Raw genomic sequence first — 24455 nt, 5'->3', positions numbered from 1 at the left:
TCTGTACCATTGGTCTACATGTCTATTTTTGTGCCAATACCATGCTGTTTTGTTACTATAGCTTTTTAGTATAGTTCAATTTATGTATCTGAATGGATTTCTAAAATTTTGCCAGTCACTAAAGTGTGAAACGAGGTTCACATGACTATTTCATGAATATATTTAGTCCTTTTATGGCAACTTTGAAGAAGAAATTGAAAGACTAATTGGAGGCCACAAACATTGACTAACAGTCAAGAGAGCCAATAAACATATCCATGTGATATTTATAAACAAAGCAATATAAGTAGATATTGTCTATTCATAGGTGTATATGAATGATTATATATGTACTTACATGTGCTTTTATTTACACATATGTTCATTAGACTATGTTTATGAGGCTCTTCTTTTGGCACATAGGTTCACAGTATACAGATACATGATAAATTCATCAGAGATAGTCAACCCAAATCAAAACCTGTCCCTGATAAGAAAAATAAAAACCTGCTCTGTGGAAAGTGCAAAACCTTGGCATGTTACACGGCTGATGTACGTGTGGTAGAGGTAAGCAGCCTTTTTTATAAGAGCACCTGGTTGATTTTTAGCATAAGTTAAAACTTGATGAAATATTTATGTTAAGATTACTATTTTTTTCTGCTATGGTTCATCTTGCTTATGTGGTAGCTATAACCGTTGATATAGTAGAGAGACTAGTGGTCATTGTGGGCTAGGAAGGGTAGTGAGGAGGAGCATAAGAGGTTAGATAACAGGTGCAAAGTATAGTCAGGAGGAATACATTCTGTTGTTCTGCAGTATAGTAGGGACAACAATTTATTAAATATTTCATAAATCTTTTTTACAACAAAGCAATGATAAATGTTTTAAGGAGATGAAAATGCAAATTACCCTAATTTGATAATTATACATTGTACTCATGTGTTGAATTATCTCACTGTGCCCCATAAATACAGTTGTTGTGTGTCAAGGTAAAAATTACTGTCTTTTAAATATTATGAAGCTCTTCAGAATAATGGTTGTGCTAAATGCAGTGTAGTCTTAAGTAGATCCTAGAATAAAGAATTTTAGTAGAAAATCTGTAGTTTAGCTAATAGCAATATACAGATATTAGTTTCTTAGTTTTATGGTTTGTAGTATGTTAGCATTTAGGGAAACTGGGTCAAAGGTATACAAAGAATTTTCTTGCAACTTTTCTCTAAGTCTAAAATTATCCCAAAGTAGATTTTTATTTAAAAATACGATTATGAAGCTTATGTAGTATAATAAAAGTGGAAAAAATAAACTGGATACAAAACTATAAATATGCTATTTTAAAAAATCTTTTTTTAGTTGTCAATGGATCTTTATTTATTTATATGTGGTGCTGAGAATTGAACCCTTTGCTTCACAACGCTAGGCAAATGCTGTACCACTGAGCTACAACCCTAGCCCAATATGCTATTCTTATAGTTGCATGAAACAATAATACCATGGGGGGCGGGTACCTTTGTAAACGATATTAAAAGAAATATGCCAAAATGTTATATTCTGATGATGAGGTTCCGTGACTATTTTCTTCCTACGATTTTATTTTCTAAACTTTATGGGATATGGAACACTTTTCCAATGAAAACAAAATGTTCCTTTTCAAATGTGACACTTGCAAGTCGACCTTCTGTTTTTTTATTGTTGTTTTTTTCCTTATAAATAAAGGATTAGAAAAATCTCCAAAGACAGGGCTGGGGTTGTGACTCAGTGGTAGAGCACTTGCAGAGCATGTGTGAGGCACATGGGTTTGAATCTCAGCATAGTATATAAATAAGTGAATAAAATAAAGGTACATCAACAACTAAAAATATATATAAAAGTAATTTTTTAAAAAGTCTCCAAAGACAAACATTGAGTGTAACTTGCTGCTGATGGAGAGCAGGTCGAGTGGCTGGGCTAGTCAGGTGACGAGTTACTACTTGAGAATTCCTTTTGGTCTTCAGAAAACTAAACCTCATCAGCCCAACTGTTTGGGCGAGAAACATATTATGAGTGATACTAAGTTCCCCTGCCTTTCTTTAGCTGTAAAAGGTCCTTTTAGCTTCAATTTTTTTTTGTGATTTTTTTTTTCCTTGACAATGGCCATTTTAGAGTTTGTATTCCTGGAAGACTAGATGTTGGAGTTGCATTTGTTTCTGTGCAGTTTATTGTAAAGCTGACTGTATGAGTGGCCGATGGACATACCGTCCATGGTGTTCTCTGGGGCACACTGATCCTTTGCTGTTGTTCCATGTGTCCTTTGGATTGTGCCTGTCCTTTCATGGACCAATTTAACACTCCACAGATCTTCAACAACTATGTCTTTTGTTTCTGAACTCAGAATATGAACTTTTAGGGGGTAGGTTTCCTGAAAATTTCTTAATCTTCCTTTTGATGAGGTACCTAGTAGCATTTAATTTGAGGCCTAATGTGGCCTTCAGGTGATTCCTTTTCCAAACTGTGAAATAAGTGGGATTCCATCTGTTCTTCATCTCAGATTATTGTGGAGTATTTTATCTTAAATCACAATTGCGGATTGCTTCTAACATTTTCTATATTGTTCCAACTATTCATCTTAGACATGCCATTACACTGTGGTTGGAGATGATTTTAAGGAACGCTTTGTGAGTAAACCACACCCCAGACCGAAGAGCTATGGGGGTTTTGAGAAGAAAGCAAAGATATTCTGTGCCAAAGAGAACTGCAGACATGACTGGGGAATCCACGTGAAGTATAAGGAATTTGAGATTCCAGTCATAAAAATTGAAAGTTTTGTAGTGGAAGATATTGCAACTGGAGTTCAAACACGGTACTCAAAGTGGAAAGATTTTCATTTTGAGAAGATACAGTTTGATGCTGCAGAATATCCAAATGACTTCAGGGCCTAAGTCTTTAGCTACAGGGAATGGTGAGTGAAGAAATTAACCCTGTGGGTAATCACCCATTGCTTGTGCCTCTATGAAGGTATTTTACACAAGGCTTATACTGTATTACACACTTTCAGTTAACTTCACTTTCTGTTGGTTTTGAACAGTTTGTACTACATCGTATATGCAAAACACATGTGAGTGAATTCTCATACACTGCTGGTGGGACTGCAAATAGGCACAACCACTATGGAAAGCAGTATGGAAATTCCTCACAAAACTTGGAATAGAACCACCATTTGACCCAGCTCTCCCACTCCTCAGTCTACATCCAAAGGACTGAAAATCAGCATACTACAGTGATGCAGACACATCAACGTTTATAGCAGCTCAATTCACAACAGCTAACCTATGGAACCAACCTAGGTGTCCTTCAATAGATGAATGGATAAAGAAAATGTGATATATATATATATATATATATATATATATATATATATATATATACACACACACACACATATATACTATTACTCAGCTTTAAAGAAGTATGAAATTATGGCATTTACAGTAAATGGATGGAGTTGGAGAATATCATGCTAAGCAAAATGAGCCAATCCTGAAAAACCAAAGGTCAAATGTTTTTCTCTAATATGCAGATGCTAATTCACATTAAGGTGGGGGGCACTAGAGAAGAACAGCATTACCTTAGATTAGGTAGAGGGAAGGGAAGGAAGGGAAGAGAAGGGGATGTGGGATAGCAAAGATAGTAGAACGAAACAGATATTATTATTTTATGTATATATGTGACTGCATGACCAATATGATTCTACAATATGTACACTCAGAAAAATGAGAAATTATATCCCATCTATGTATATCAAAGTGCATAAATGCATTATACTGTCATGTATAACTAATTAAAACAAAAAAATCTAAAACAAATTCGGTTCTATCCTTTTCAGAACCACTGCCAATGCATACAATGTACCAGCGCCATACACACTGAGCTAAATAAATGAATGGGATGCTGAAAGGTTTTCCATACCCCTATCCCCATTTCCTTAACCACTGTAAACTGGCTTTTCCCCTTAATCTGCTGTTCTTTTCAAGGCTGCCAGTGACTCTGGTTGCCAAATCACACGGCCATTTCTTAGTCCTTTTGACTTCTTTGTTGCATTTGGCTGTCTTATTCTTTTCTTGAAAATTTCCCTTGGCTTCTGCCTTTCTATTTTTTTTATAAAAATAAAAGCATTTTTATTGCTTCTTCTTTGCTGATACCTTAAGTGTAGATGATTCCAAGGGTTCAGTATATACCTACACAAGTACAAGTTACATATCCTCATGTTTTCTTAATAGCAATGTGTGGCATGGTAATCATAAAATTCTACAGTAGTCCATTTTTTAGTGGTGAGGGCACATCAGGGATACAATGCTTCCTAAGAAGTTGTTTACTTGCTCATTTAATTTGTTCTCTTAACTCATGCCATTCTTCCTTTGGTATAGTCATCTCAAGCCATTTTTCATTAATAGAGATTGATGCTTAACACTTGGTTTATCTGTCCTCAGTTAAGCCCCTTGGTTGCTACTGTGGAAATGGTTCAATTTTGCTGTTCCTGTTACTTTAAAAAATTAGAATATGTACTCACATGGCATTCCTGTGTCTTTTAGCAAGGTTTTCTGATGCTTCAGAGAGCTTAGTTTGGGGTTTTCCAGACATGGTAACAGTGCCTGGGTTTATTTTATTTTTGTCTTGTGTTTAGTTCTGGGTAGGATCTATAGTAATTTAAGTATCACCCCAAAACAGATTCAGATTGGTTGGTTGTAGTTCATTACGACCATTAAATGACCTAAACAAAATTCCAGAGAGCACAAAAGGTTAGTAATATGTTCAGCACATGTGATGACATGACCTTTTCAAGTAAGACATATTTATATCTGAAGGCTATTTGGAAATTACCCAGATGAACCCTGGAGATTAATAGGATAACACATTACGGCAGCTTTACTTTCCATTTCAGCAGTAGTGCTGGCAAGTAGTCAAGTAAACTTGCCAGTTACATAGGCTCTTTGTAAAACAAGGATAACCCCAAACTGTCAGGGTTAGTGACAGCTTTTAATTAAAATATAAGAAAAGTACACGACACACACACACACACACACAAATAATTAATTGCTTAACAATGGTTACTATAATAGTATTCTTAGATGCAATAAAAAGATTATTTAAAACAATTTGTTGAGAGCTGATTTTTTCATTTTTCACTATTAGGATCTTTATATGTAATTACTATTCTTTGCTATTACTATTTAGGAACTTCAACAGGATATATTAAATATCTACTAGAAATGTTATTCAGAAGAGAAAAACGCTTTTAACATTTAATTTAGATGGAAGGCAAATAGTCCTTTCTTCAGACTAAAGCTGAAACAAAAACTTAGAATTTCCTCATTTGACTTTTATATGGAATCAAGCCATTGTCAGGCATAGACCTGAGAACAGAATAGGCACTTGGTTAATATGTATTGAATGAAGAAATAGGTCATTGCTGTCATCGGATTTCTTGATCAAAGGCTGCATTTGAGAGCCAACCAGGGAGTCTTTTTCATGGACATAATCCCAGTCCCCAATATAGTGTCCTAGCAGGGTGTCTAGCCATGTGTATTTCTGTAAGTTCTTCAGGTGGTTCAGATAAACGTGTTCTACCACCTTGTTATCTCCATGATTCTAGCTGGTGCTGACACTATGATGCTTTCACCCTGAAATGGAATCTTTCAAAGCCCTGATTGTGCAACAACGTCAGTAAACTGATTCCTGTACTTAAAACAGATTCTATATTAACTGAATTTCAAATAACAAAGCAGAAGCCAGTATTTCCTCGGGTGCATTCTGTGGAACACAGTGCCATGAGATTCTCTGAAGAATGTATTCTACGGTCAGGTAGGTTTCTGTACCATTTGTTGCCACCCTTTCCCTCAGTGACCTACAACATACACTGTCATTGTCACTGTCAATTCTTTAATAATTAAGACGTATCTAACACTGTGTCTCCCAAATACACTGACTCTGAAACCATAATGTCACATATCAAGAAATAATGAAACTTGAGCAGGACAGTGGAATGTGAATTTCCATGCTCGTCCTCCCACAGAAACATCCATTTGAACAACTGTCCACACACAAAAACACTGTCCTAAGAGCTAAGGCTACCAAGTGGGATATTTACGTCACCTAGACGTGGCACAGAAGTACAGATGCACTGAAAAAGGTTAAGAAGTGCTTTACCTCACCTGTGCCACTTCTCCCTCAATCTTAGGCAGCATAGTGCGAGGTACCCTAAGCTTGGGGCTAGGGAAGGGAAGTGAGCACTGGCTTTGCCTTGGACTCCAACACTAGGCTTGCCAAAGCAAAACCCAGTGTGGGGCAGGGCTGTGTCCCAGACTCAAAGCTTGTCTGGTAGACTGTTTCTAGGCCCATTCCCATGCCATTCATTCTGGTTCCAGGCCCACCTCAGAGTCAGGCTGGCCCTAGCACCAGACTAGCATCATAATTGCATGTCTTAGCCCTGCTGACCTGCAGTGCTACATATGAGGCTGGCTCCAGCAGACCCTAGTGGGGACAAGCTGTACTCCAGGACTGACCCTGTGAACTCAGTTCCAGAACAGTCCTCATGGACCCAGTTTCCATGCCAACCCTGCCTAGTGATTTTAGGCAGCAGGTCAGTACCCACAATTCCAGGCCTCACTCATATCCTGGCACCAGCCAATCCCTGTGGCTCAAGGCTCCAGTGGAGCCAGCATCTAGACCTACTTGAGAAAAATGGTGCAGATTCTAGGACTACCCCTGCAGATGTAGGGCTCAAGCCAGTCAGCATACTACAGTGATTCAGGCTCAAGGCTCACCCCAGGTCCAGGTTAGCTCCTGTGGACAGAGGCCAGTTCTTGCAGTCCAGTGGACCCACACTTTGAATCCAACCTGACTCATCTACCTGCTGATCTAGATACCAGGCTAATCAGCCAAGGACTCCAGTAGCAATCCCACCCACAGACCACTCCAGATAGCCTACCCAGAATCTCTAAATGGGTTAACCAGTGAAGGGCTTTCCCACTCAAAGCCAGCCCACAAAACTAGAATAAGACCTTTTTGAAATGTGCAGATACCAAGGCATGGCTATAAGGATTAAGAACAATTAGGGAAACAGAAGCCCATCAAAGAACAAAATAAAGCCAATCAATGACATCACGAGACTGGAGATTTATGATCTGTCTGATAAATAATTCAAAATGACTGTTTTAAGGAAGCTTGGCAAATTTCAAGAAAACAGACAATTCAATGGGATCAGGAAGACTGTAATAAATGACTAAAACGAGAATTTTAAGATATTGCATTTTTTTTTTTTTTTTAGAAAATCAAATTCTAGAGATGAAAACATGATGAATGAAAAGCACAATAGTGTCCATAGCAAGGACAATCCAGCAGAAGGAACACCTGTGAACCTGAAGATGGGTTATTTGAAAATATATAGAAGAAAGAAAAATTAAATGAACAAAAAGAAAACTTATGGGATTTATGTGACAGTATCAAAAGAAACATTTAAGTTATAAGAATTCAAAAAGAATGCAGAAAACTCCAAATCTGGGGAAAGACACAAAAATATAGGTCTCCAATCAGATTCAGTCCAAACAAGAAAACACCAAGGCATTATAATTAAACTGTTAAAAGTCAAAGACAAAGAAGAGCCTGTAAAAGGGAAGCAAAGCATATATAAGGGAGTTCCGCTAAAGCTAGCAGCAGATTTTTTTCAACATATAATTGAAAGTTCTGGGGAGAAAAAGAAGGGAAAAAAAAATAAAACCAAAATCAACCGAACCAAAAAACCCCCAAGAATATTTACCTGGCAAAACTCTCCTTCAGACAAAAATTAAGGAAGTTCATTTAAAGAACATCAGTTCTTCTCAACAATTTCAAAAAACTGAAGAGGAAGTACTTCCAAACTCATTTTATGAGCCTAGCTAGCATTATCCTAATACCAAAGGCAGACAAGGATACTGTAAGAAAATTATAGGCACATAAACATATATGCAAAAAATTTTTAACAAACTAAATAGTATGTTCAGAGAACTCTTCATGTTGAAGTAGGTAGGATACATCCCTTGGTTGCCAGAATAGTTCAGCATACTCCAGTGTATGTACTATATTAACAAAAGGGACAAAAGCCATAAAATCACCTCACTAGAGGTTTAAAAAACTGACAAAATTCAATATTCTTTCATGAGAAAAATTCTGAAGAAATTAGGATTGAAGTAATTTACCTCATTCAGGCCATATCTGACAAACACACAGATGACATCATACTCAATGGGGAAAAGTTGAAAGCTTTTCCTCTCAGGAAGAAGACAAAAGATGTCAACTCTTATCATTTGTATTCAATGCAGCACTGAAAGTCATAGAGCAATTAGGTCAGAGAAATAAAAGGCATCTAAATTATAAAGAAAAAAATTGTCTGCAGATAACATGATTTTATATGTGGAAAATGCTAAAAACTCCATGTTAAAAAAAAAAAAACTTATAATAAACAAATTCAGTAAAGCTGCAGGATACAAAAAAATCACCATAAAAATTAGTAGTATTTCTACAAATTAAAAATGAACTATCTATAAAAAGGAGTAAACCATTCTATATGTAACAGGTACAAAATAGTGCTTAGAAATACTTATACACCAAAAACAAACACTAATGAAAGAACTGAAGATGGTATCAAAAAATGAAAAGATATCCCATGTTCTTTCAGTGGAACAATTAATGTTAAAATGTTCACACTATCCAAAGCAATCTACAGATTCACTGCAATTCCTATCAAATTTCCAATGTTTTTCACAGAAATGAAAACAAGTCTGAAATTTATAGGGAATCACAAAAAACTCCATATAGTCATTCAAACTTGAACAAAAAGAAGAGAACAGAGGGAATTACCTTGTCTGCCTTCAAAATACACTACAAAGCTACAGCAATCAAAATAGCATAGTACTGGCATAAAAACAGACCATTGGAAAAGAAGAGACACCCAAGAAATGAAGCCACTCATGTATGGCCAATTGATTCCTGACAAAGGAGACAGGAACACATGATGGCAAACAGACAGTTTCTTCAATAATGGTGTTGGGAAAACAGGATAGCTACATGAAAAAGAATGACATTAAACCCTTATTTCATACCACGTATAAAAATCAACTTGAGATGGATTAAAAACTTCAACATAAGACCTGACATTGTAGATCATAATAGATGAAAACACAGAGGAAAAACTCCATGACATTGGTCTAGGCAATGATTTTTTTTTTATATGACCCCAAAGCAAAAGCAACAAAATTTAAAAGAGACAAACAGGACTGCATCAAAATTAAAAAGCTTCTGCAGCCAGGCAAACAGTGAAAAGACAACCTACAGAACAAGAGGAAATATGTGCAAACCATACATTTGATAAGTGGTTAATAACCAGAATATATAAAGAATTATAACTCAATAACAAAAAAACCAAGTAATTAAAAAATGAGCAAAGGACCTGAATAAGCATTTCTCAAAAGCAGCACATAAATGGCCATTGTGGAAAAGAAAAAATGCTTAACAATATTATCAGGGAACTTAAAATCAAAACTACAAGATGGCCACTCCAGACCTGTTACAATGGTCATCAACACTTACCTTTCATCAAAAAGATGAAAGGTAAGTGTTGGTGAGGATGTGGAGGAAAGGGAACACTGCACACTGTTGATAGGAATGTAAATTAGCATTGCCATTATGGGAAGCTTTATGGAGACCTCAAAAAGCTAAAATGATCACTATATGATCCAGCAATCCCATTTCTGGGAATATATCCAAAGAAAATTAAATCAGTATGTTCAAGAGATATCTATGCTCTTGTGTTTACTGCAGCATTATTCACATTAGACACAATATGGAATCAGTCAAAGTACCCATCAATGAATGAATGGAGAAAGAAAATTTGATATGTATTCATATACATACATAATGAATGCTATTCAACTTGAAAAAATAAAATCTTATAACTTGTAACAATATGGATGGACCTGGACGACACTATGTTAAGTTAAATAAGTCAGTACAGCAAGATAAGTACCACATGATCTTTCTTATGTATGGAATCTAATGTTAAATTCAAAGAAGTAAAGAATAGAAAGGTAATTAACAAGGGTAGTCAGATGTCAAAGGATACAAAATTTCATTTGGGAGGAATAAGTTCAAAAGCTCCATTGTACAACATGGTGATCATAGTTAATATATTCTTGGAAATCACTAAGTATTATCACTACAAAAAATATGCAAGGCAATACATAGGTTAATAAGCTCTATTTAGCCATTCTACAATGTTTATGCATTTTTAAAACATATATAGTAAACACATAATTTTCACTTGTCAATTAAAACAAAGAAAAAAAATTCAAAACACATTCCACTTTAATCAATAACAGAAGCACTGGCTGGATTGGAGCCAAGGCTCAGCTCTTTAGCTCTCTGGTTCTCACGAGATAGGGAACCCCAAAGGCACAGGTGAGCAGGCCCTCAGCATGAGAGGGTAAGAGGCAGCAGGCTGGCTTCCAGAGGGGGGAGAGAGAAAGAGAACAGTCAGGGAGGGAATTAAAGAAATTTACACCTGATCTACAAATTGCTAAGATTTGGAAGTCCCATACATTCCAGATGTTAACTGTCAGCCATTTAGAAAATCAGCTTTGAAATCTTGGCACTTCTATATATTAGACTTGTAAATTATTATTTAACCTCCCTGATAACTACAGTGGAACCACTAATACTTTTCCTATATTGCTAACATTATATTAAAATGTGAACTTATTACAAGATTAACTATAAGGTACCTTGTCATGAACCGAATGTTTGTGTCCTCCCAAAATTCATATGTTGAAGCCCTAACCCCAATGGTAGTGTGGAAATAGCAACTCTTAAGAAAAATAATTTAGACTTAATTAATATTAAATGAGGTCATAAGGATGGGACTGTTATCCTATATAATTAGTGTTCTTCTAAAACACCAGAAAGACAATCCTCTCCCTTTCCTTCTTCTGGTGCATATCAAGGAAAAGTCACCTATAAGTCTTGACCTACAAGGTCAAGAGAATGCTCACCACAAACTGAAGGAGGTAGAACCTTGATTTCCCAGGTTTCAGAACTGCAAGAATATCAATTTCTGCTGATTGTCACTCAGTCTGTAGTATTTTGTTATGGCTGCCCATGCAGACTAAGACATGCCCTGAAATGGATTTAGTGATACAAATGAGCAAATAAACACTAAAGCTAATCTGCCCACTATTCTCAACATCCTTGCTACTGCTACCAGGTACCAGGCTACTCTTCCTTCATCTGCTGCTCCCAAACAGGGCAGGAAATGTAGTAGTTCCTCAACACTTCTTCTGTATCTGCACAGTCCAGAGGTATGTTTAGAAATAGGAGAACATGAAAGTCATTCAGACTTCAGGATGAAAGTGCTTTAAATATTGTAAAACTGGATTTCAAAGTCAACAAATTTTCCATGAAAATATATTTAATCTTATTCAAATCAGAAATGTTCTATGTCTCCCAATCCATCTCCAAACAAAGGTCTCCTTGACAGATAAAATGTTTCCTGGGGAAAATTTCTGAACATAATAAAGAAAAATTTTTACTGTTATGTGGATCCATCAAAAGGTACATCATCAAAAAATTCAACGTTTGACCTGACCATGAGGCATCTGGATTACTCACTCTGAAGGGGGATCACAATCACTACCATGATTTGAAGGGTGAAAAAGTTCTTACCTACCTATGCCAATTAACACTGGTATAAATTGCAAAGGAACAGAACCCTTAAGAGAAGGGTTTCACTGATCAGAGGAAAACAGAAGAGCAAGGGAAGGGTAGGAGGGAAAACAGGGTAGGAGACATCTTCCGAGAATACTTGCTAGTGCTTAGCTGAAAATTAATAGGGAAGAGTGAAAACAAATCAATGTCACTGATTTAAAGACAGGTTCTCTTTCTGCGTTACTGATCTTCCCATGATTACAGCTTCCAAATTCTAGAAAAAGATTCAAAGATTAACAATAACAGAGAATGTAGAAACTTTTGGCTTTGTGCCTCCAGGAATGGCACCCAAAATGCAGTGTTTACTTGCTGTCTGCAAGGAAATTTCTCCACTAGGGCCCCAGCTGGCTGGGATCCCATGGGGTGCAACACCTAGTGCGGATCTTCTAAGAAACAAGGGCCTGCCTGGCCATCTTGCGTATCATGTAGTTGAGGATGCCTCCGTTGTGGAAATAAGTAAGCTCCACATCAGTGTCGAACCTCATGACAGCCTGGAAGGTCTTTCCAGTATCCAGCTATAATGAAAAAGAAGCAGAGAAGAATCGCTGAGGAAGAAGGTGAGACACCTGTCTTGGGGATTCTGTCCAGTCTCCCCTTAGTCTCCCACTTAAGGTGTGGTTCACATTCCGGTGCATTTAGGAACAGATGGTCTCTTCCCCCATCCTGGACAGTGATCAGAATCTGCATTTTGACAAGACCCTGGGAGATTGCTCTGTCCACTAAACTTTGAGAAGCACTGCACTGAAGAGTATAAATGATGGAAGTGAGAGGCAACTGAGAACTAGAATAGCTTCTAAGGGCTGTAGCCACTAGTGACAATGGAATGATATTTTCTAAACCTTCTTTGGGGTCTTCTTGTGGACAGAAGTGTCTCAGCATCAGAGGTTTCACTGAGGTTGTCCTTTACTACCTCTCTCCTACCAGGGTGCTAAGTCACCCTGGGATGTTGGTGCTGGCACTTCACCCTTATCTAGAGAGGTAGGATTGGAACCGATGAATCATTCTATAAACAGAAATAAACAATATATCAACAGGTATTATCCTTGGTATGCTGTGAAGGCAGGTGGGAAAGGTGTCAGCAGGACTCTGAGTCTAATGCAGTCCTGAGCGACTTTTATTTTTCCCTCTCAAATCCCATTCATTTCCTTCGCTGGGCGTGGTGGCACATGCCTGTAATCCCATCAGCTTGGGAAGTGGAGGCAGGACGATGGCAAGTTCAAAGCCAGCCTCAGCAAAAGTGAGGCACTAAGCAACTCAGTGAGACCCTGTCTCTAAATAAAATACAAAATAGGGCTGAGGATGTAGCTTAGTGGTCGAATGCCTGAGTTCAATACTGGGTACCTCCCAACCCCGCAAAAGAAAATTGTCTAAAAGGGCCCTTCAAAATGCATCCTAGTGTAGAGAAGGTCCGGCTTACCTTAACCTGGACTTTCATTTGTGGTTTGAGGTTCTCTGGAATGACAATAGTGTATCGTTCCCGTCCTGTGAGTCCCAGGATGTCTGCATTCTCACCAGGGAGATATTCAAGGGGGATCACCCCCATTCCAACCAAATTACTGCGGTGAATGCGCTCATAACTCTCAGCTAAAACAGCTTTGATTCCCTGATGAACAAAGAGAATAAGTTGGACACAGTCCCAATTTTTTTTTTTTAGGCATACAGAAACTTTTCAAAATGCTTAAGTCAAACTGTTCTCACAGCTAAATTCTCTCTAAATACTTGATAATATTTCACTTAAAATATCCTAACATTAATTAGAAATATAGTAGCAAGTCTTACCAGATTACCTATAGTGTAAGCACTGACATGAATTCTCTCATTCCACCCTCCACCAAATGGGACACAGCAGATGGTACCATTCTGCCCCTTTACCAGGTATTCAGTGTTGGGATCTGGTATTTGAACCTATGTGGTCTGACTCTGCACTCAGCCACTCTGAGATCCAAGATCTCTTAGCAAACTTCCATTATATCCAGAACTCATACCATGAATCAACATAAAGAAAATTCATTCCCTGAATTTTTCTATTATTATAGGTTTATCAGCAAACACAGAAGGTTTAACCAAAAAAGAAACTTTCTGAATACATTATGAAATAAATGATTACTACTTATATACTTCCTGTTTCAAGGATGAAACTGATTGAATACAGTCTTGATATTAAGCTTCCTATAAAGGACATTTTTTTTGATAAAGTGTAATTGGTCGTACGTATATAGCAATAGTCAATAAAACAGGGTACCTGACTACCTAGAATTCTCCATTAATTATTAATAGTTGATGTTAATTATAATATTGAGGTACTCTAAAAGGTACCTTGGTATCTAGAGCACACCTTTGAGACACCACAGACTGAGTGACAATCAGCAGAAATTGATATTCTTACAGTTCTAGCTCCTTCAGTTTGTGGTGAGCACTTTCTTGACCTTGTAGGTCAAGACTTACAGGTGAATTTTCCTTGACATGCACCAGAAGAAGGAGACGGAGAGGACTGTCTTTCTGTTGTAATTGTATAGGATAACAGTCTCATCCTTAAGACTTCAATTTAATATTAATTAAGTTTAAAAAATTTTCTTAAGAGTTGCTATTTCCATACTACCACGGGGGATTAGGGCTTCAATCAAATATATCATACTTAGGGAGTTTATTAAAAATTTTTATTATAAAAAATTAAATATTCTTGAATATTTAACCAGGTCTACTGAATCAGAATGTCTTGTATATGGTGGGAGGAACCAGTGACTTTTATGTGCTGGAGAACCATGGCCATAGAACAGTAGTTCTCCATTTGATTTCTTCCCCATTCGTGAAAAATCCAGGGGGGATCTTAATAATCTGATATAGTCAGAAGCATGATTCAGAAATCTCCATTTAATTTTTTTTCCCCAAAAACAGTGGTTCTCAAACTCTTTGTATATCAATCTCCAGGGAAGACTTTTAAAATCTAGTGTCCAGGACTTTGTCCTTACCAATTAAACTAGAATCTCTGGGGATGAATGTAAGACCAGACCAGGTATTTTTTTTTTCTTTTTTTAATATTTTCTTTAGTTGTTGAAGGATCTTCGTTTTATTCATTTATTTATATGTGGTGCTGAGAATTAAACTCAGGGCCCCACACGTTCGTTAGGCAAGTGCTCTACTACTGAGCCACACACAACCCCAGTACCTGTTTTTTTTTTTTTTTAAAAAAAGATTACAGATGCCTCCAATTTGAGAATCACTACCACAGAGGAAGGAAAGATTCTTTGGGGCAGTAGTTATTTTGTAGAGATTTTTGTACATTTGTATTTATTCTGGGGAAGAGGAAAGCCTTCTAAATACAAGGAGTCATGTCTCTAGCTCTGTGTAAATGGCTGTGCAGCAGGCACAGAGTTGGCAGCCATATGAGTGGCCCAGTTCGGACAGCAAGGACTCAGAGAAGTAGAGACTTTGGTATCCCTTTGATGCTTTTATTCTCTTTTTATCCCTCTTCCCCACTTGTCTTCACTGCCCAGTTCTCATTTCTGTCATCAGCTCTCAACTCCCTCCCTAAAGTCTTTTTCTTTTTATAAAATTTATCTGGTTCATTTTAGCAGTTTCCAGCAAAGTCAGGCCTCTGACCTATTACCAACTAATCAGAAAACATTATTTTTTTCCCCTTAGAGCAAAATGATCAATAAAATAATAGGTGTGATGTTGGAAGACATTTGCAGAGGCCAGGCTAGCTAGAGGGCTGCTAGGCAGCCAGAGCTTTTTACAGTACTGTGGATATTGACTTGTATTTTCCAAGTGCATTGATTTTCTTGAGCTATAAATTATTTAAATTAAGGTGAGCTAAGACATTTTTACTTTATCCTTAGGATTAAAGCCAGTAACATGGTTTTCCCCTGATTTCAGATCAAGAAAATACTCAAGAGGGAAAAGCTCTCTGCTTGGCCCACCCTATGGGGACACCTCAAACAGGGTGAACCCTGAATCTGCAGAAGGCTCTAGAGAGCTCTTCTCTCACTGAGATGAGAAGCAGACTTTCATAGGCAGTGAAAAACAACTCTAAAATGTACACACTCCTAGTTTTTCCAAGAGACCTGGAGCCTGTTCTTGTCAAACCAACTTCTGAAAAAGCCCAGGTTCCTTAACATTTCCCTTCTGTGAGCCTTACAATATCTGTGGCTTATTCCTTACATTCATCTGGGACAGTGGCCTTAAATAGATTTTGGGTCCCCAAGCTCTGAGAATGTTATGAAAACCATAGAACTTTTCCCTAAAAAAATACAATCTGGATATAATGAAGACTTAACAAACCTCCTCCCATTGATCTGTAGACAATGAATGTCTGACTTAAGGAAACCAGTTCAACTTTGTAATATTACTTTTCACTGAGCAAAATAAATCTAGATACACCAAAAGCAGAAGGTAAATAACCATTACATGTTTTCAGAGCTTACTCTTCCATGCCATCTTGGAAAGCAAAGCAACAGAATTTATGCTTGGGCACCTTCCCAGCTTCTCTTCCAGTTTGGAGGGGCAGCTACTTCCTTGAATGTCTCTGCTTTATACTCACCAGCAGGAAAGGGCCCTTGGCAGCCCAGTCTCGGGAGCTACCTGAGCCATACTCTTTGCCAGCCAGAACAATTAGGGGAAGGCCTGCTTGTTGATAACGCTCAGCAGCATCAAATACATCAAGCTGAAAGAGAGAAAAGGAAAATTTTACAGATGCAAAAGAGGCAAAAAGCATGGTTACAGGCCTAGTAAGCCCTGGAGTCACAGGGTCAGAGGGGTCTGTGAGAGCCAGGTCATAGAGCCAGTGCAGAACTCAAACAACTGGCTGTTTGGACTATAGCCCCCAATGAACTCAACCTATTTATTTCTATCAAACTGAATTTTATATTTTTGACTGAAATGCCTACATGTTGTCCAGTTTTCTAAAAAAAAAAAAAAAAAAAATTCAAATCCTAGGGCATGGGGTGGGGGGGAAGAAAACTAGATCAGATTTTCTTCCCCTTTTTCCATCGACTAAACTATCTAAAAACTCAAAAACCAGAGAATACCACCTATGCCTCAGTTTTTTTTTTTTTTAAATTTTTATTGTGGGTTGTTCAAAACATTACAAATTTCTTGACATATCATATTCCACACTTTGATTCAAGTGGGTTATGAACTTCCACCTTCACCCCATACACAGATTGCAGAATCACATCAGTTACACATCCATTGATTTACAAATTGCCATACTAGTGTCTGTTGTGCTCCGCTGCCTTTCCCATCCTCCACCCTCCCCCCTCCCCACCTCTCCCCTCCCCTCCCCTCCTCTCTCTCTACCTCCTCCACTGTATAACCCTGAGGGTCTCCTTCCATTACCATGCAATTTCCCTTCTCTCTCCCTTTCCCTCCCACCTCTCATCCCTATTAAATGTTAATCTTCTTCTCCTGTTCTTCGTCCCTACACTGTTCTTAGTTACTCTCCTTATATCAAAGAAGACATTTGGCATTTGTTTTTTAGGGATTGGCTAGCTTCACTTAGAATAATCTGCTCTAATGCCATCCATTTCCCTGTAAATTCTATGATTTTGTCATTTTTTAATGCAGAGTAATACTCCATTGTGTATAAATGCCACATTTTTTTTATCCATTCGTCTATTGAAGGGCATCTAGGTTGGTTCCACAGTCTTGCTATTGTGAACTGTGCTGCTATGAACATCGATGTAGCAGTGTCCCTGTAGCATGCTCTTTTTAGGTCTTTAGGGAATAGACCAAGAAGGGGAATAGCTGGGTCAAATGGTGGCTCCATTCCCAGCTTTCCAAGAAATCTCCATACTGCTTTCCAAATTGGCTGCACCAATCTGCAGTCCCACCAGCAATGTACAAGTGTACCCTTTTCCCCACATCCTCGCCAGCACTTGTTGTTGTTTGACTTCCTAATGGCTGCCAATCTTACTGGAGTGAGATGGTATCTTAGGGTGGTTTTGATTTGCATTTCTCTGACAGCTAGAGATGTTGAGCATTTTTTCATGTACTTGTTGATTGACTGTATGTCCTCCTCTGAGAAGTGTCTGTTCAGGTCCTTGGCCCATTTGTTGATTGGGTTGTTTGTTTTCTTATTGTCTAATTTTTTGAGTTCTTTGTATACTCTGGATATTAGGGCTCTATCTGAAGTGTGAGGAGTAAAGATTTGTTCCCGGGGTGTAGGCTCCCTATTTACCTCTCTTATTGTTTCTTTTGCTGAGAAGAAACTTTTTAGTTTGAGTAAGTCCCATTTGTTGATTCTAGTTATTAACTTTTGTGCTATGGGTGTCCTATTGAGGAATTTGGAGCCCGACCCCACTGACTGTAGATCGTAGCCAACTTTTTCTTCTATCAGACGCCGTGTCTCTGATTTGATATCAAGCTCCTTGATCCATTTTGAATTCACTTTTGTGCATGGCGAGAGAAAGGGATTCAGTTTCATTTTGTTGCATATGGATTTCCAGTTTTCCCAGCACCATTTGTTGAAGATGCTATCCTTCCTCCATTGCATGCTTTTAGCACCTTTATCAAATATAAGATAGTTGTAGTTTTGTGGATTGGTTTCTGTGTCCTCTATTCTGTACCATTGGTCCACCCGCCTGTTTTGGTACCAGTACCATGCTGTTTTTGTTACTATTGCTCTGTAGTATAGTTTGAAGTCTGGTATCGCTATACCGCCTGATTCACACTTCCTGCTTAGCATTGTTTTTGCTATTCTGGGTCTTTTATTTTTCCATATGAATTTCATGATTGCTTTCTCTATTTCTACAAGAAATGCCGTTGGGATTTTGATTGGCATTGCATTAAACCTATAGAGAACTTTTGGTAATATCGCCATTTTGATGATGTTAGTTCTGCCTATCCATGAACAGGGTATATTTTTCCATCTTCTAAGATCTTCTTCTATTTCTCTCTTTAGGGTTCTGTAGTTTTCATTGTATAAGTCTTTCACCTCTTTTGTTAGGTTGATTCCTAAGTATTTTATTTTTTTTGAAGATATTGTGAATGGAGTGGTTGTCCTCATTTCCATTTCAGAGGATTTGTCGCTAATATACAGGAATGCCTTTGATTTATGCGTGTTGATTTTATATCCTGCCACTTTGCTGAATTCATTTATTAGCTCTAATAGTTTCTTTGTAGAGCCTTTTGGGTCTGCTAGGTATAGAATCATATCATCTGCAAATAGTGATAATTTAAGTTCTTCTTTTCCTATTTTTATGCCTTTAATTTCTTTCGTCTGTCTAATTGCTCTGGCCAGTGTTTCGAGAACTATGTTGAACAGAAGTGGAGAGAGAGGGCATCCCTGTCTAGTTCCAGATTTTAGAGGGAATGCCTTCAGTTTTTCTCCATTCAGAATGATGCTAGCCTGAGGCTTAGCATAGATTGCTTTTACAATATTGAGGTATGTTCCTGTTATCCCTAGTTTTTCTAGAGTTTTGAACATAAAGGGATGCTGTACTTTGTCAAATGCTTTTTCCGCATCTATCGAGATGATCATATGGTTCTTATTTTTAAGTCTATTGATGTGGTGAATAACATTTATTGATTTCCGTATATTGAACCAGCCTTGCATCCCAGGGATGAATCCTACTTGATCATGGTGTACAATTTTTTTGATATGTTTTTGTATCCGATTCGCCAGAATTTTATTGAGGATTTTTGCATCTAGGTTCATTAGAGATATTGGTCTGTAGTTTTCTTTCTTTGAAGTGTCTTTGTCTGGTTTAGGTATCAGGGTGATGTTGGCCTCATAGAATGAATTTGGAAGTTCTCCCTCCTTTTCTATTTCCTGAAGTAGCTTGAAAAGTATTGGTATTAGTTCTTCTTTAAAGGTTTTGTAAAATTCTGCTGTATACCCATCTGGACCTGGGCTTTTCTTAGTTGGAAGTCTTTTTATGGTTTCTTCTATTTCCTCAATTGATATTGGTCTGTTTAGGTTTTCTATATCCTCCTGACTCAATCTGGGCAGATCATATGACTTAAGAAATTTATCAATGCCTTCACTATCTTCTAATTTGTTGGAGTATAAGGATTCAAAATAGTTTTTGATTATCTTCTGTATTTCTGAAGTGTCTGTTGTGATATTGCCTTTTTCATCCCGTATGCTAGTAATTTGAGTTCTCTCTCTTCTTCTCTTCGCTAGCATCGCTAAGGGTCTGTCGATTTTGTTTATTTTTTCAAAGAACCAACTTTTAGTTTTGTCAATTTTTTCAATTGTTTCTTTTGTTTCGATTTCATTAATTTCAGCTCTGATTTTAATTATTTCTTGCCTTCTACTTCTTTTGCTGTTGTTTTGCTCTTCTTTTTCAAGGATTTTGAGATGAAGTATGAGATCATTTATTTGTTGGTTTTTTCTTTTTTTAAGGAATGAACTCCAAGCAATGAATTTTCCTCTTAGAACTGCTTTCAATGTGTCCCATAGATTCCGATATGTTGTGTCTGTGTTTTCATTTATCTCTAAGAATTTTTTAATTTCCTTCTTGATGTCTTCTATAACCCATTGATCATTCAGTAACCTATTGTTCATTCTCCAAGTGATGTATGCTTTTTCCTTCCTTCTTTTATCGTTGATTTTCAGTTTCATTCCATTATGATCAGATAAGATGCATGGTATTATCTCTACTCCTTTATATTGTCTAAGAGTTGCCCTGTGACATAATATATGATCTATTTTTGAGAAGGATCCATGTGCTGCTGAGAAAAAAGTGTAACTGCTTGATGTTGGGTGGTATATTCTATATATGTCAATTAGGTCTAGGTTATTAATAGTGTTATTGAGTTCTATAGTTTCCTTATTCAACTTTTGTTTGGAAGATCTGTCCAGTGGCGAGAGAGGTGTGTTGAAGTCTCCCATGATTATGGTATGGTGATCTATTAGACTCTTGAACTTGAGAAGAGTTTGTTTGACGAACATAGCTGCACCATTGTTTGGGGCATAAATATTTATGATTGTTATGTCTTGTTGGTGTATGGTTCCCTTAAGCAGTATGTAGTGTCCCTCTTTATCTCTTTTGATTAACTTTGGCTTGAAATCTATTTTATTTGATATGAGTATGGACACTCCTGCTTGTTTCCGAAGTCCATATGAGTGATATGATTTTTCCCAACCTTTCACCTTCAGCCTATGTATGTCTTTTCCTATCAAATGCGTCTCCTGTAGGCAGCATATTGTTGGGTCTTGTTTTGTGATCCATTCTACTAGCCTGTGTCTCTTAATTGGTGAGTTTAAGCCATTAACATTTAGGGTTATTATTGAGATATGGGTTGTTCTTCCAGCCATATTTGTTTATTTCTGTTACTAAACATGGTTTGTTTTCCTCTTTGATTATTCCCCCCCCCCTTTACTGTCCTACCTCCCACTGTTGGTTTTCATTGTTATTTTCCATTTCCTCTTCCTGTAATGCTTTGGAGAGGATGTTTTGAAGAGATGGTTTTCTAGCTGCGAATTCTTTAAACTTTTGTTTATCATGGAAGGTTTTAATTTCATCTTCCATCCTGAAGCTTAATTTCGCTGGATACACAATTCTTGGTTGGAACCCATTTTCTTTCAGTGTTTGAAATATGTTATTCCAGGATCTTCTAGCTTTCAGAGTCTGTGTTGACAGATCAGCTGTTATCCTGATTGGCTTACCCCTAAATGTAATCTGCTTCCTTTCTCTTGTAGCTTTTAAAATTCTCTCCTTATTCTGTATGTTGGGCATCTTCATTATGATGTGTCTAGGTGTGGATCTCTTATGATTTTGCACATTCGGCGTCCTGTAGGCTTCTAGGATTTGGGGTTCTGTCTCATTCTTCAAGTCTGGGAAGTTTTCTTGTATTATTTCATTGAATAGGCTTCTCATTCCTTTGGTTTGGAGCTCTGTACCTTCCTGTATCCCAATGACTCTTAAGTTTGGTCTCTTAATGTTATCCCATATTTCTTGGATGTTCTGCTCATGGTTTCTTAACAGTCTTGCTGAGCTGTCTATGTTCTTTTCCAGTTGAAATACTTTGTCTTCATTGTCTGATGTTCTATCTTCTAAGTGTTCTACTCTGCTGGTAGTATTCTCCATTGAGTTTTTAAGTTGGTTTATTGCTTCCTGCATTTCTAGGATTTCTGTTTGTTTGTTTTTTATAACCTCTATCTCCCTGTATAGTTGATCCTTTGCTTCCTGGATTTGTTTGCGTAATTCGTTGTCGAAGTGATCTTTCATTGTCTGATTTTGCTGTTTAATGTCTTCCTTGATACTCCAGATCATCTGAAGCATGTATATCCTGAATTCTTTATCTGACATTCCATCTGCTGCAGCTGTTACCTCTTCTAAAGTTGCGTTGACCTGCATTGCTTGTGGTCCTTTCTTTCCTTGTCTTTTCATACTGCTTGCGTATCTTTCCTGCAGGTGCGGGCGGCGGCTCTGCTCTCTCCTTATTCCAATTGGGGTTTCGTGGCTACCACGCCGGCAGGTCACTGGGCCTGTTCTGGGAGCCGGCGGCGGCTCTGTTCTGCCCCTACTCCAATTGGGGTGACGAGTGTACCACGCCGGCAGGCCACCGGGCCTGATCCGCCGGTCGGTTGCAGGTTTGCCTACCCTGCAGGCGCGGGCGGCGGCTCTACTCTGCCCCTACTGCAAATGGGGTGACGTGTCTGTTGTACCGGCAGGCCACTGGGCCTGTCCCGCTGGTCGGTCGCAGATCTGCCCACCTTTCGGGCACGGGTGGAGGCTCTGCTCTGCCCCTACTCCAATTAGGGTGTCATGGCTACCCCGCCTGCAGGACGCTGGGCCTGTTCCTGGCACGGGCGGCGACTCTGCTCTGCCACTACTCCAATTAGGGTGGTGTTTGTACCACGCCGGCAGGCTCCTGGGCCTGATCCGCCGGTCTGTTGTAGGTCTGCCTACCTTGGAGGCGCGGGCGGCGGATCTGCCCTGCCCCTCCTACCACGCCTGCGGACCCCTGGGCCTGATCTGCAGGTTGATCACTGGTCTGCTCACCCTGCGGGCACGGGTGGCAGTTCCGCTCCGCCCCCACTCCAATTGGGGTCACGTGACCACCACACCGGCAGGGCCTGATCCGGGCGTGGGAGAAGGATCTGCTCTGCCCCTACTCCAGTTGGGGTGACGTGTGTACCACACTGGCAGGCCACTGGGCCTGACCCACCAGGCTGACACAGGTCTGTTTACCTTGCAAGCGCGAACCGCGGCTCTGCCCTGCCCCTCCTACCACGCCCATGTACCACTGGGTCGCGGGTCTGCCCACCTTGCGGTTGCGGGTGGCGGCTCCGCTCCGCCCCCTCTCCAATTGGGGTCACGCGGTCACCACGCTGGCGAGCCGCTGGGCCTGCTCCGGGCGCTGGCGGCGGCCCGGCTCCTTCCCTCTGGCTCGACGACAAATTGAGGAGACTCGGGTGACTGTGCCTCACCCCCCCTACCAGGAGACCAACTGCTTATGTCACCACTGGTATTGATGAAGTTCCCTCCTCCGCCGCTTTCTGCAGACGTCAGATCTCTGCCATGTTGGTATCCTATGCGAATGGCAGCATTTCGTTCCCCTTGCTGGGCAACCAAAGCACCGGGTGAGTCCTGACCGGCCCTCAGCAGGACCCGGACCGAGAAGCCGTTTCCGCGGGCTCCTAGCCCCGGGCCAGGGAAGTTCCGGGAGCCGGAACTCGGCCACTCCGTGCTCGGTGTAAGCTCCTATAAATGTAAGCTCCAAGAAGCAGTCCCCGCGGGCTCAGTTCCGGGAGCCGGAACTCGGCCGCTCCGCGCTCGGTATTCACTCTGATAAGATCAGGTTCTAAGAAGCACCCAGGCGCTGAGCCCTAGCAATCTGTCTGCAAGCCGCAGGCGAATTGCAGCCTGAAATTACCTGTTCTATGGCTGAATGAGCTGCGGTCAGTCAAAAACAGGGGTGGTGACGTCAGTTTACCAACATGGTGGCTGCTGGCCTCCTCTGTGGTCTGACCGGTGTGGAGAACCGAGATGGACCGCTTCCTTCCCCCGTCTCGAACCCAGAATTCAGCCCTGAGTACGGTGCTTGCGCGGCTGGCAGAAACTGCAGCGCTGTAACCCTGCGTCTTTATCCCAGACTTTAGCCGCGGGGCGATTTGCTGAATAAGCAGTGTTACCCTCCGTGCGACAAACCTCTCGCGTTTGAGTCCCCGTAGCCGATCCTCGTGCGATGGAAATCCTTCCTCCAGGTTCCGGAGCACCCCACTATTGCTGGAAATTCCTAACAAAATATCCTTTAGCCGTCCTGACTTGTCATACTCCCACACAGTGAAGCAGCACACGGGGACAATGCACTCCCCTCGCCGCCATCTTCCTTCTCCTCTATGCCTCAGTTTTGACTCAGTATCAGACCCAGAACTAATTAGTTATGAAGGGGAGAAAACAGTAGGTAACAGGCTCTATAAATCACATAAAATACCAATTTTTGTTATTTTCTACTTGTAGGCCATGGGTAGAGATAGCATAAATATGGATGAAAGCATGAATCAATAAAGATCAGGGAAGGATTAGCTACATTCATACATGAGAAATATCTTAAACAGATTTGTTTCTCACAGCAATCTGAATATTCTGCTAAGATGAGACTTCACCAAGACATTTGGTATTACTATTGGTAACCAAGTAATGAAACAATTATTTTTTCCTAGCTATGTAAGTCAGAAAATAAAATCCCTTAAAATGGAATGTATATCATTTCAAAGGAGCTCAAGACAAGCATTTAAAACTCTGAATAGGCTTTCC

The 24455-nt window shown here is 39.3% G+C and overlaps 2 protein-coding genes across 5 annotated transcripts in view; one reads left to right on the top strand and one right to left on the bottom strand.

Annotated features, from left to right (window-relative positions):
* Positions 1 to 4707, top strand: part of Rigi (RNA sensor RIG-I) — a 62971-nt gene extending 58264 nt beyond the window's left edge. The window contains exons 17-19 of one of the 3 annotated variants that reach the window (XM_071600684.1): positions 403 to 546; positions 2586 to 2914; positions 3041 to 4707. In XM_071600684.1, the coding sequence (XP_071456785.1) occupies positions 403 to 546; positions 2586 to 2894 (453 nt within the window). In that variant the 3' untranslated portion in view covers positions 2895 to 2914; positions 3041 to 4707. Of the gene's footprint in view, positions 1 to 402; positions 547 to 2585 lie in introns of all 3 variants that reach the window. The other 2 variants (XM_027931022.2, XM_071600683.1) reach the window with 2 other exon arrangements.
* Positions 4708 to 11431: 6724 nt separating this feature from the next.
* Aco1 (aconitase 1) overlaps positions 11432 to 24455 on the bottom strand; it is a 57266-nt gene continuing 44242 nt past the window's right edge. For both annotated transcript variants that reach the window (XM_027931020.2, XM_071600685.1), the window contains exons 19-21: positions 16286 to 16408; positions 13163 to 13348; positions 11432 to 12260 (exon numbers count right to left, since the gene is read on the bottom strand). In XM_027931020.2, the coding sequence (XP_027786821.1) occupies positions 12132 to 12260; positions 13163 to 13348; positions 16286 to 16408 (438 nt within the window). In that variant the 3' untranslated portion in view covers positions 11432 to 12131. The remainder of the gene's footprint in view (positions 12261 to 13162; positions 13349 to 16285; positions 16409 to 24455) is intronic.

This window comes from Marmota flaviventris, chromosome 13 (genome assembly GCF_047511675.1).
Source record: "Marmota flaviventris isolate mMarFla1 chromosome 13, mMarFla1.hap1, whole genome shotgun sequence".
NCBI classification, from domain to species: domain Eukaryota; kingdom Metazoa; phylum Chordata; class Mammalia; order Rodentia; family Sciuridae; genus Marmota; species Marmota flaviventris.
Note: the sequence above shows the minus strand (reverse complement) of the source record. Positions and strands in the feature narration are given on the sequence as shown.